This window comes from Dendrobates tinctorius, unplaced genomic scaffold, assembly GCF_039654945.1.
Source record: "Dendrobates tinctorius isolate UK_male_01 unplaced genomic scaffold, ASM3965494v1 ptg000062l, whole genome shotgun sequence".
Lineage (NCBI taxonomy): Eukaryota > Metazoa > Chordata > Amphibia > Anura > Dendrobatidae > Dendrobates > Dendrobates tinctorius.
Genome location: NW_027361730.1, coordinates 25,410,158 through 25,422,706, shown reverse-complemented (window position 1 = coordinate 25,422,706; position 12,549 = coordinate 25,410,158). Strand labels below are relative to the sequence as shown.

The window sequence follows — 12,549 nt, the reverse complement described above, 5'->3', positions numbered from 1 at the left end:
ATGACACTCGGCCGATCCTGCAGGGATCCTAAACTGAAAGCTTTTCCCTGTATGTATAGGGGGGAGATATGTCAGTAATGGGGGGAGGCCCAGTCATCTGAGCCGTACAGTCCGCGGCTAGCTTTATAGGCTGCGTTCACAGCAGCGTTCTTTGCGATTACGCAAAAAAGAAAACCCGCAATGCAGGTGCAATGTGTGAATGCATTTCCAGGGCGCAGTAACGCTGCCCGCGCTTCAGGCCGCCAGGATCTGCTGACAAATTCCCTTGAAAAATTAAAATATATAAAAAACACCATTTATTTTTCTATCTACTCTTTGCAATGGATCCAACATGGATGGCGTCTGTCTGTATGGCATTTGCTGACACATTTAGGGGACTGTTAACCGAGTAGCGGATGAGACCAGCGCTCCCGCCAGCTGTCACCACACGACCCCACTGATACCTATGGAACAGCATTGCTGGGACTCACACACATCAGTCTGAACTATGTCCTGAGGAGACAGCACCCCCAAAGAGAGGTATCCCTAGTGGGGGCTGCACCTGTCTCCCTCCCATGACACGGGCCCCACTTCTACAAGGGCCACACATGGCTCATACACACCCACCAGGACGCCGCACACAGCACAGCTCTTACCCCCCCAGATCCCAAGCTTTAACTGGGACCTGTCGAGATTCTCCACGTAATCCCCCAGGAACCTGTTCAGCAGATCTGCCACCACAGACTCCAACATGACCGCGGTGACAGGAGGAGGCGCCTGGAGAAGCCTCAGTGCACGGCAGCAGAGCCAGCGAGCAGGCGGCTGACGGCGGCCCGTGTGACTACTGCAGCCATCGGCCTCCGCACATAACACATAGTGGGCAGCAGGACCTCCGAGCACGTCACGCCCATGTGACCAGCCGGCGTGGGAGGAGCTATTGTAGAGTTTACACAGCCCACGTCTTGTCACTAGTGTTTCTGTGTGGGGTGTATTACAGCTGTGTGACGATGTGCTGCTCATGCGCCATTATCAGCTATGAGGGGGGCGCTGTGTCAGCTGTAGACAGGGTCACTGTTCTGGGGCTGGTCACGTGGAGTGGAGGCACAGCTCAGCGCGTGCTCGGCTGGCTGTGGATGGAAGGGAAGACGCAGCCACATGGCGGTTCTCTCAGCTGACTCACTGCGCCCTGTGTTTCCCGCCCTCCGGGCACAGCCTGTTCGGGGAGAAGCAGGGCCACAGGACATGGCCACAGGACAGCTGCCGTGACAGGGCGAGTCACGCAGAGCTGCGGTTTATTACCTGAGGGAGTGTGACTATGTGATAACGATACTGTGGAGACAATACACCACAGAAGAGTCACTGGTGGTCCTACAGTCACCATACAGTGGCCAGGACAGCAACTCTCTGAACAGCCACATGACCAAAGTACTTGTGCAAGTTGCTGTGACCGTTTTAAAGCTGTGATAAAACAGCCAAGTTGCGGTTACATTCCACTTAGGCTGCTTTCACACATCAGGTTTTGTGCATCAGGCACGATGCAGCGAAAAGTGTAAAAACCGGAGCCGGCGCTTGTTGCTACCAGATCCATTTTTTTCCCCATAGAGTTTCATTATTGCCGCATTGCGTCGGATGCCTATGCGGCGTATCCGGTTTTTGCTGGATCCGGCAAAAACAGCCTGTCTGGCGTCTGGAAAAAATGTTACATGTAACATTTTTTGTCTGCGGTAAAAAAACCGGATCTGGCGACATGCGTTTATTTTTGCGGCATCCGGTTTTTGCCTGATTCCAGAACCGGATCTGGTTTTTGCACTGAGCATGCTCCAAAAAGTATCAAATTTGGGGAAAAACACCTGCCAATCTCCACCCACCCTATAGGAAAGGGAGAGAGAGGGCATTCATCACCCTGAATGCAGAGGAGAAAGAGCTACTGGAGACACACACAGCCACTGGATTCTGCCACATATACAACAGACATCCAGCAACCAACTGGATTTTGGACAGCCATCCACTATTGGACCTCCAGTGAGCAGGAGTTTGAGTGTGAGTATAAAAATTTTCTTGCAAGCATAGGTTTTCGTTTTGTCTGTGTGACTGCCGATGCCTGCGCACTAGGGTGACCGCAAAAAATCGATGTTGGAATTTTGTCCGTCTGGACCCCACAAAACGATTCCCCTTTCCAGATATTGAGATAGCCAAAATTTGAGCTCGATCAAACGACGTTAATCCGTGCCGTTCGTCGCTCAAAGTTTGAAAAAATCCAAATTGAGGTATTTTAAGATTTAGGTATTTTGCATAGTCTGTTAGACTATAAAGAATGTGACAACAACATTGCAGAAATAGCCCTGAACAAATTTTCGAACCATTTGTGGTATTTGAATGCAGAGTTGGTGGGATTATCGTTTCTTGATCCCACCATTACAGACAATGAAAAGTTGTTAATGGCTAATAAATTGCTCAGTAGCACAGATGAACCATCAGAGCACGCTAGGGTTGTAAATCCAAAAGTTAGGAAAGAAAAATTAAAAGAGGTAGGAAGTAACCGACTTTAACGACCTTCTGACAAAAGATGAAGAACAAAAGCAATATGTCCTGCAAGTTGCAAGCAAATGCCGAGCATTATATTCTGACGTTTCAAAAACTACTTTAACAAAAGCTCTAGAATAGATTAGATAACTATGTAAAATTATCAACTCATGTAGGTTAGCGTGCTCTGATGGTTCATCTGTGCTACTGAGCAATTTATTAGCCATTAACAACTTTTCATTGTCTGTAATGGTGGGATCAAAAAACGATAATCCCACCAACTCTGCATTCAAATACCACAAATGGTTCGAAAATTTGTTCAGGGCTATTTCTGCAATGTTGTTGTCACATTCTTTATAGTCTAACAGACTATGCAAAATACCTAAATCTTAAAATACCTCAATTTGGATTTTTTCAAACTTTGAGCGACGAGCGGCACGGGTTAACGTCGTTTGATCGAGCTCAAATTTTGGCTCTCTCAATATCTGGAAAGGGGAATCGTTTTGTGGGATCCAGACGAACAAGGTTCTGACATTTTTTCCCCCCATATGAGATCCGGTCACCCTACTGCACACCCATCCCCGTCACAGCCAGCGACTGTGTCTTGCCGCATTTCCAGCTAAACTTGTCACCACCATGACCCCCACAACCGCCACTGGAACCCTCTGCCGCAGAACCCCCATCACTGCTAGCCACCACGCTGGAGTCCCATGCTGTACCAGCTGGTGCCTGCCCAGCATGTATATATACACACACACACATATGTTGTTCAAACATTGTACTATTGTTTTTTAAAAAGATTCAGGTGTGGTCATCAGTGTGGGGAGGGATTTTAATTATGAAAGACAGCGTGAAGTAGTTTGCGTGGGTGGGTGTGTGTATTTATGTGTAAATACTGTAGGGGGAGGTACTGTATATACTCGTGTATACGCCAAGATGTTACGCCCATTTTTGGGGCTTAAAGTCCCCCTCTTGGCTTATACACGGGTCATCTCCCTGTGGGTCGGAGGGGGAGCAGGGGTGTCACAGATCATCCTGCTGTCATATCTGTAGCCTTGCTCGCTTCTCCACTGTCTCCCTTCCTGTCTTCAGTGGTAACGTTACCATTCCTGAATCTGTGCGTTGCAAGCATAGTGATATCCACCTTTCCTGGGTCCATTGCTGCTCACTGCGGTCTCTGCTGCATCCTCAGTGGGTGCGTTGATGTGATAAGTGTGTGTCCCCCTCTGCTGGATGAACAGTCACTGACACAAGAAGTGGCAGACGGGCGATGGACCCACAATAGGTTGTATTTTTTTTTTTTTTTGGCATCATATGGGGGCATATTCTATGGAGCAGCATATGGGGGCATATTCTATGGAACAGCATATGGGGGCATATTCTATGGAACAGCATATGGGGCCATAGTGTATGGATTACACACTGGGCTTATACTATAAGTGTTCCCATTTTTTGGGCCGGGGCGGCTTATACATGAGTATATACATAGTAATTTTGCGATGGTTTGTTGTCCAAGCTGCATTTTATAGGGTGGTGAGAGTGGAATTCAAAATTATCTTATTTTTTACTATTTTTGTTGTTTTGTTTGATTGTAAAAATAAATGTTGCACACAAAAATCTAAACTACATCGTGCTTTTTTCATGCAGGAAGTTGCCCAGGACACTACTGCCAAATCCTAAGCTTTTGCAACCCATATTGTAAGTATACAGGCCTGAAAGCTTTGAATATGGTTAGTGTTGTAGGTAACAATTGTTTTCACTTACAGATTTTCAGCCAGACATGTCTTCTTCTGGGAGCCCTCCCTCACATCGCCAGCGAAATGAGGATTTTTTTTTTTTTGCCAGAACATTCTTGGTACACATAACTCTACATATGCATTCTTGTTTAATAGGAAGCTGAACCAGAGGGTCACTCAGAAGGAGACGGACGTAGCGGTGAAATGCCTGGAGTGGGCTCCCCACATGTAAGTATCTTTGCATTAATTGCACTAAAACATGTTCTTACACATCACTGGACCTAAAAACAAGATCAACATAACAGCATTTAATTTTCCTTTTCTTCTTTTTTTTTTCACTATAGGCTTCTGAATCTGTGGCTTGTCCGAGAGTTCCTCAAAGTGCCTCCCGGAGTCGTCGGCAACCACGCCGGGGCGGTCGCCATAGAGTAAGGATTTTTTTTTTTAGGACTTTTATAAGGTTTGTACTTAATGCTGTGATTGTTATGTTTACCTTTTTTGTCTTTAAACAGGCTTCAGAGCGTGCTCACGATTCCGACAGTGAGGATGTAGCTATAGATGTGGACCTCTTAATTGATATGGTGAGAGATCGTGAGCCGCTCTGGAATATGGCGGACTGCTTCCATGCAGATGCTAGTGTTACTAGACGACTCTGGGAGGAAGTGTGCCATGCTGTGGTATCTAACTGGGAGGAACTCCATTCTCGGGCACAGAAAGAACAGCGTAAGTATTCACATTTCAGTAATGTTTCCGGATGTATTGTGCTTGATCCTAACCATTTTGTGTTTTAAATTTTCAGGGGAAAGAGTTCAGTTGCGGTGGTGGTCAATGCGGGATCGCTTCAAGAAGGAGTTCAACAAAGAGATGCAGGCTCCCAGCGGATCAAGAGGGCGCAGGAGCCGCTATAAATATTCTGAGGCCCTGTCATTCCTGAGATCAACTATGGTGACAAGAAGGTAAATATTCCTACCAGAAGTGACTAAATAAAAAATGGTCAAATGTGTAATCTTTTTTTTTGCAGCCAGGGCTAATCAATAGGATATTAATGTCTATTTTTTTCTACATTTTTTCAACAGCACCTTCAGCAGCACGCGGGAGCCTGCATTGAACCCTTTTGGAGCGATCCCCCAGGAGGCCGTCGCCATGGACCACAACATACCCAACCCCTCTGCACCCTCCCTGCCTTCCCTTGTGTGTGATCCCTCAGCCCCATCCACCTCTGCTGGAGCATCTGTGCAGGCTTCATTACATGAAGCTGCTGTTGACGAGGTAGGCTTTCTTTTACCTCACCCCTCTGACACAGCTGCCTTCCATAGAACACCTTTGAGTTCTGGGCGGCTGCGTCAGCGGGGTCAGGAAAGGCAGTTTGCTGCAGAGTTTTTGAATCTACATGCATCCTTTCAAAACGCTATGAAAGTCATGACCCAGCAAATGTCTGCTGGGTTCAATCTTGTTAGTAGACAGGTGCTTGATTTAGGCACGCGTGTTGAAAGGATGCATCTAGATGCAAATAAAGCGCCGCATCATTCTTTTTTCAAAGCTGTAATTGAGCGGCTGGACAACCTAACTCCTGAACAGCAGCTGCATGAAATGCAAGCCTGCCAGGTGGCCTTAGCACAGGTGACATCAGCAGCCCCTCCAACCGGCCCAGTAGTTGCTCCAGACCCGGTCCTTCCTACCCCTTCTGTACCATACCATTTTCCCCAGTACCAACCTCCTGCCCTTTTCCAGTCTGCTTCCCCGTACCAGTTCCCAACTGCATCCGTGCCTCCACTCCCCAACTGCATCCGTGCCTCCACTCCCTTCCCAACCTACACTCCCTTCCCAACCTACAATCCCTTCCCAATACATCCAGTCTCCTTCCACATCCCAAATTCAACCGTCCTTCACCCATAGTTTAGTTCCCCCCCCCCCCGTCTATTGTTTTCTCCACCCCTTCATCAGCTTTATCCACCCCTTCACCTTCTTTCTCCATTCCTATACCTTGTCCTTTGCTATCTGACCCCTCACAAACTCCATCCTCCCACAACACCCCTGTTGAAGTGGTCCAAACTGAGAGCCCCTCCAATACTATTTCCGCTACACATTACACCAATCTTTAATGTGTTTTGTCAACAATAAAAAAGTTTTATTACAAAAATATAAAAGAAAAAAATTTCAGCTAAAGCTGATAAAAAAATAAAAAAAAATTTCAGTCAATCAAATGTTTTTTTGTTTCTTTTACTGTTAATATAACATGTCGATGTATAAAACTCAATGAGTGTGTGAGTGATTGTGTGAGAGTAGGTGTGTGTGAGTATGTGAATGTATGGGAGTGTGTGTACAAGAACGTGTATGAGTAACGTACGTGTGTGGCGGTGGGGTGAGGCCTGCTGGTGGGCAGTACTGTGGAAGGTCCTTGGATCACCAGCGGGTGCCGCATTGGCATACCCATCACTGGGGTATTTTTATATGGTGGTCGGCATAGTGCCGGTCAGAATTGTTAAAAAAAAAAAAAAAAAAAATAAGATTTTTTTGCACAAAGGGACAAAGAGGTCAATAATATAGTAGAAATCACCAAACCCATCCTCCCTCCTTAACACTGCTTTATAGCCCCTATATTATTTTCTACACACCACACTACATGATTTAGTAGAAAGGTTTTTTACCAAATGATGATTTTTTTTTTTCAATTTTAACCCCTTCACGACCAATGACGCCACGTAGGCGTCATGAAAACTGGTGCAAATCTGACCAGTGACGCCTATGTGGCGTCATGACTTTAAAGCCCCCCCTGCGGGTCGGGTGACCTAGGTCACTGAAAGGTCACCCGACCCGCAGATACAGGGGGCTTTGTTCTTCAGCATAGGGGGCGTGGCTTCGCCCCCACGTGACTATGATCGCTCTGATTGGCTGTTTCACTTTTAACAGCCAATCAGCGATAGTAATATTTCATCAATGAAAATTGATGAAATATTATAATCCAGCCATGTCCGACGCTGCTGTAGCATCGGACATGGCTGGTGACAGCGATCCGACCCCCCCCACCCGTTAACGGGGGCGATCTGCCCCCCGCCACTGAATGACAGCGGCGATGTACCGCCGCTGTCATCATCTCCCCCCCCCCCCCCCCCCCCCAGCTTCCGATTGCCCCTCCCACCTCCCGGTACTCACCGAGTGCCGTTATGGCTCCCGGTGTCCCGCGGTCCCGGACCATGGGCGCCGCCATATTGGAAAATGGCGGGCGCATGCGCAGTGCGCCCGCTGGCTCCAATTTCCATTCATTCATTTATCACTTTCACAGTGATCAAAATAGAATGAAGTGTAAATAAACCCCCCGTTTATCACCCCCATAGGCAGGATCAACTGATAAAGAAATTATTTTTATTTTTCCGTTAGGGTTGGAAAGAAGGTTAGGGTTGGAAAGAGGGTTAGGGTTGGAATTAGGGTTAGAATTAGGGTTAGGGTTGGAATTACGGTTGTGGTTAGTGTTGGGGTTAGGGGTGTGTTAGGGTTAGGGTTGGGGTTAGGGATGTGTTGGGGTTAGGGGTGTGTTGGGGTTAGGGTTAAAGTTAGAATTGTGGGGTTTCCACTGTTTAGGCACATCAGGGGGTCGCTAAACGCGACATGGTGCAGCCATTGATTCCAGCCAATTTTGCGTTCAAAAAGTTAAACGGTGCTCCCTCCCTTCCAAGCCCCGACGTGTGCCCAAACAGTGGTTTACCCCAACATATGGGATATCACCAGACATCTAGATAAGTTCCTTGGGAGGTCTAGTTTCCAAAATGGGGTCACTTGTGGGGGTTTCTATTGTTTAGGCACATCAGGGGCTCTGCAAACGTAACGACGACCGCAGACCATTCCATCAAAGTCTGCATTTCAAAACGTCACTACTTCCATTCCGAGCCCATATGTGTGCCCAAACAATGGTTCCCCCCATATATGGGGCACCAGGGTACTCAGGACAAACTGTACAACAACTCTTGGTCCAATATATCCTGCTACCCCTGTGAAAATGAAAAATTGCTGGCTGAAAATCTTTTTTTTGAGGAAAAAAAATGATTTTTTTATTTTCACGGCTTTGCGTTATAAACTTCTGTGACGCGCTTGGGGGTTCAAGGTGCTCACCACACATCTAGATAAGTTCCTTGGGGGGTCTAGTCTCCAAAATGGGGTCACTTGTGGGGGGTTCCACAGTTTAGGTACATCAGGGGCTCTGCAAATGTAACATGATGCCCGCAGACCAATACATCAAAGTCAGCATCTCAAAATGTCACTACTTCCCTTCCGAGCCCCGACATGTGCCCAAACAGTTTCCCCCCCACATATGGGGTATCAGCATACTCAGGACAAACTGGACAACAACTTTTGGGGTCTAATTTATCCTGGTACCCTTGTGAAAATAAAAAATTGCGCACTAAAAAATAATTTTTTGAGGAAAAAAAAATATTTTTTATTTTCATGGCTCTGCGTTATAAACTTTTGTGAAGCACTTGGGGGTTTAAAGTGCTCACTATGCATCTAGATAAGTTCCTTAGGGGGTCTAGTTTCCAAAATGGGGTCATTTGTGGAGGTGCTCCAATGTTTAGGCACACCGGGGCTCTCCAAACACGATATGGTGTCCGCTAACGATTAGAAGTAATTTGCATTTCAAAAAGTCAAATGGCGCTCCTTCCCTTCTGAGCCCTGCCGTGTGCCCAAACAGTGGTTCCCCCCCACATATGGGGTACCAGCGTACACAGGACAAACTGGACAACAACTTTTGTGGTCCAATTTCTCCTATTAGCCTTGTGAAAATTAAAAATAGTGTGCTAAAAATAATTTTGAAAAAAAAATATTTTTTATTTTCACTGCTCTGTGTTATAAACTTTTGTGAAGCACTTGGGGGTTCAAAGTGCTCACTACACATCTAGATAAGTTCCTTGGGGGGTCTAGTTTCCAAAATGGGGTCACTTGTGGGGGAGCTCCAATGTTTAGATACACAGGGGCTCTCCAAACACGACATGGTGTCCGATAACGATTGGAGCTAATTTTCCATTCAAAAAGTCAAATGGTGCTCCTTCCCTTCCGGACCCTGCCGTGCGCTCAAACAGTTGTTTATGACCACATATGAGGTATCGGTGTACTCAGGAGAAATTTTTTAACAAATTTTAGGATCCATTTTATCCTGTTGCCCATGTGAAAATGAGAGAACAGGCTAAAAGAAAATTTTTGTGAAAAAAAAGTACTTTTTTTTTTTTTTTTTTTTTTTTTTTTTTTACAGATCAATTTGTGAAGTACCTGGGGGTTCAAAGTGATCACTATGCATCTAGATAAGTTCCTTGGGGGGTCTAGTTTCCAAAATGGGGTCACTTGTGGAGGAGCTCCAATGTTTATGCACACAGCGACTCTCCAAACGTGACATGGCAACCACTAAATATTCCAGCATGTTTTCCATTCAAAAAGTCAAATGGTGCTCCTTCCCTTCTGAGCCCTGCCGTACGCCCAAACAGTGGTTTATGACTACATATGAGGTATCGTTGTACTCAGGAGAAATTGCCCAACAATTTTTAGGATCCATTTTATCCTGTTGCCCATGTGAAAAATGAAAAAATTGATGCTAAATGAAAATTTTTGTTGGAAAAATTAAAATGTCCATTTTTTCTTTCCACGTTGCTTTAGTTCCTGTGAAACACCTGAAGGGTTAATTATCTTCTTGAATGTAGTTTTGAGTAGCTCGAGGGGTGCAGTTTTTAGAATGGTGTCACTTTTGGGTATTTTCTGCCATATAGACCCCTCAAAGTGACAATGTGAGGTGGTCCCAAAAAAAATGGTTTTGTAAATTTTATTGTAAAAATGAGAAATCGCTGGTCAACTTTTAACCCTTATAACTTCCTAACAAAAAAAATTTTGTTTCCAAAATTGTGCTGATGTAAAGTAGACATGTGGGGAATGTTATTTAGTAACTATTTTGTGTCACATAACTCTCTGGTTTAACAGAAAAAAAAAAAAATCAAAATTTGAAAATTGCGAAATTTACTAAATTTTTGCCAAATTTCTGATTTTTTCACAAATAAACGCAAAAATTATCGACCTAAATTTACCACTAACATGAAGCCCAATATGTCAGGAAAAAACATTCTCAGAATCGCTAGGATCTGTTGAAGCGTTCCTGAGTTATTACCTCATAAAGGGACACTGGTCAGAATTGCAAAAAATGGCCTGGTCATTAAGGTCAAAATAGGCTTGGTCATGAAGGGGTTAAAGGAGCTTTGTCAGGAATTTACAAATTGTGAATATTTTGGTAAAAAAAAAGGTAGTAAAAGAATATAGAATACTGATACAAAGGTACTAATACTTTACCAAAATTGAAGCTAACAAGGTACAGTAACTTAAACCACAGAAATGGTTTGGTACAACAAGGTAAAAAATTGGTTTTAACATCTCAAACCATGTCATCCTGCTATTCAACTCTACCTTCAGGTGACATAAAGTACTCGGCAAATGTGTCCCTCATTCTGGACACTGCTACAGTACTTCGCACATTAACACTGCGATAATCATGCAATGTGGTTCATACATGGACCGTGTTTCACAAGACATCTAAATTTGGTCTGAGACATTTTACAACACTAAAAGCCAGCTGACTAATCTCTTTTGGTTGTTACTGTTTGGTGGAAAAGAAGCTGAATAATATCCGTATCTTGCTTAGTATTGAAATTCTCTGGAATGTCTTGGATTACCACTTTGGCAATTGTTCAACTAATGTTCTGTGCACAAGATAGATGATATGGAAATAAAGTGGTGAACTAAATGTGTACTGTGTTCTGTGATCACGTCTAGTAAATGTCATCGAACCAGAGCTGGCTATGAATAACATATGGATTCAGAAGATGACTTCAATGGATCTATCTTCATTTTCATGCTTCCTGAGCAATGGGGATTGAGAAACACTGAGATCTGTGAAATATTTGAGAGGTAACATTGTTTTGTTTTTTTTTTATAAAGGAGCAAAGCACAGGGAGATGCAGCCACTGTGTAGCTCCCTTCTGGCATCTCATTACTGTAGTGCACTGAGGTTGGTGCAGTGTAACAGATAGGCAGGGACCACAGGAATGTTCACAGCAAATGGGTTTAATGTCCAAAAATCTTACACAGTGCACAGCACATGGTATCCTCCGAATTGCAGCCGGGGCATCACAACAGTCCGTACATGAGACCGGTTGCCGAGAGCGACTGCACAGCCGTATCATGCTGCGGGGTGCCAGGCGTTCACTGCGTTTGTGTGTGTTACCTCACACAGGCTGGACGCTGCAGAGCCAGCTGCTCTGCTACTTGCAAGCAAACACTGACACGCCCAAACCCTATACTGCAGGGTTTTTAACTGAAATCTGTGGCCATGGGCCACTTGTAAGACACGGGTTGGAGGAAGCGGACTGCCCCACTACCATCCTGTAGTCCGCTTCAAAAATGAAAGCCCTTACCAGGTTTTAATGAACATTGCCTTGGCCAAATAGCTTGACCAGGTCCACACTTTTACTTTGCCTTGTGACTCACAGGCGTCCTGCTGTGAATACAAGGCACTCCAGCGGGTCTAATAGGACTCCACATTCTGATGGATACATATCGACCCACGCATATGTGATCACCTATGATCACCCTCACTGCCTCACACTACGTAACTTGGTTTAACTGACAGCTTTCAAAGAAGCTGAACCAGCATCATTCACAAAGCAAATCACCAGAAAGAGAAAGCTCATAAGTGCTCAGAGCGGTGACTAAATCCAGGCGGCAATTGGTCACACAATTTTCACAAAGCAGTTAATTCTTCTCCACTTTGCTTTGTTGATGAGGAATCACTGCTGACGCCATGTCGATTGCCCCTATTTGCGATAAGCCTTCTGTCAATCAACCCGTTAAACTGTCTTATGTTTTTAGTTGAATCAAAATTTCTGTCACTTTTATTAGCAAGAATAACACAGCATGTATCACTATCGGTGTTATCAAAATGACAGAAACCTAAACGGACCTCATCATTCGTCAGTGGAATTCATCGCATGCTGTTTGGATGTTTTATATAAAAGAAACTCACACAGCGTTATGGAAATTTTATGAGCGTAAACCATAGTGCATATGAGAACATATGTCCTCAGAGGCTTTACACCAAAAAACAGGCATAAAAGAATTTGAAAAGTTATGCAAAAATTAGCGACTTTTTTGTGTTTTCACATCAATTTCAGGCAGCTAAACCAAAAATGGGTGGAGTTGATGAGAAGCCAGGGCATGGCAATACCTTGCCATCAAATTCATCAATAGTGGTGGCATTTCTTATGCCAGAAATGTTACTTAAGTC

General features: G+C 44.7%; 2 protein-coding genes across 3 annotated transcripts in view; one reads left to right on the top strand and one right to left on the bottom strand.

Annotated features, from left to right (window-relative positions):
- VPS13C (vacuolar protein sorting 13 homolog C) overlaps positions 1 to 878 on the bottom strand; it is a 518,321-nt gene extending 517,443 nt beyond the window's left edge. For both annotated transcript variants that reach the window (XM_073579421.1, XM_073579422.1), the window contains exon 1: positions 636 to 878. In XM_073579421.1, the coding sequence (XP_073435522.1) occupies positions 636 to 732 (97 nt within the window). In that variant the 5' untranslated portion in view covers positions 733 to 878. The remainder of the gene's footprint in view (positions 1 to 635) is intronic.
- Positions 879 to 963: 85 nt separating this feature from the next.
- LOC141093011 (uncharacterized) lies at positions 964 to 6,436 on the top strand. The gene is made up of 7 exons (XM_073579423.1): positions 964 to 2,019; positions 4,150 to 4,200; positions 4,395 to 4,466; positions 4,583 to 4,666; positions 4,751 to 4,961; positions 5,038 to 5,194; positions 5,315 to 6,436. Exons 3-7 carry the CDS (start codon positions 4,443 to 4,445, stop codon positions 6,132 to 6,134), a joined length of 1,296 nt encoding a protein of 431 aa, XP_073435524.1. The 5' UTR covers positions 964 to 2,019; positions 4,150 to 4,200; positions 4,395 to 4,442; the 3' UTR covers positions 6,135 to 6,436.
- The last annotated feature ends 6,113 nt before the right edge of the window (positions 6,437 to 12,549 follow it).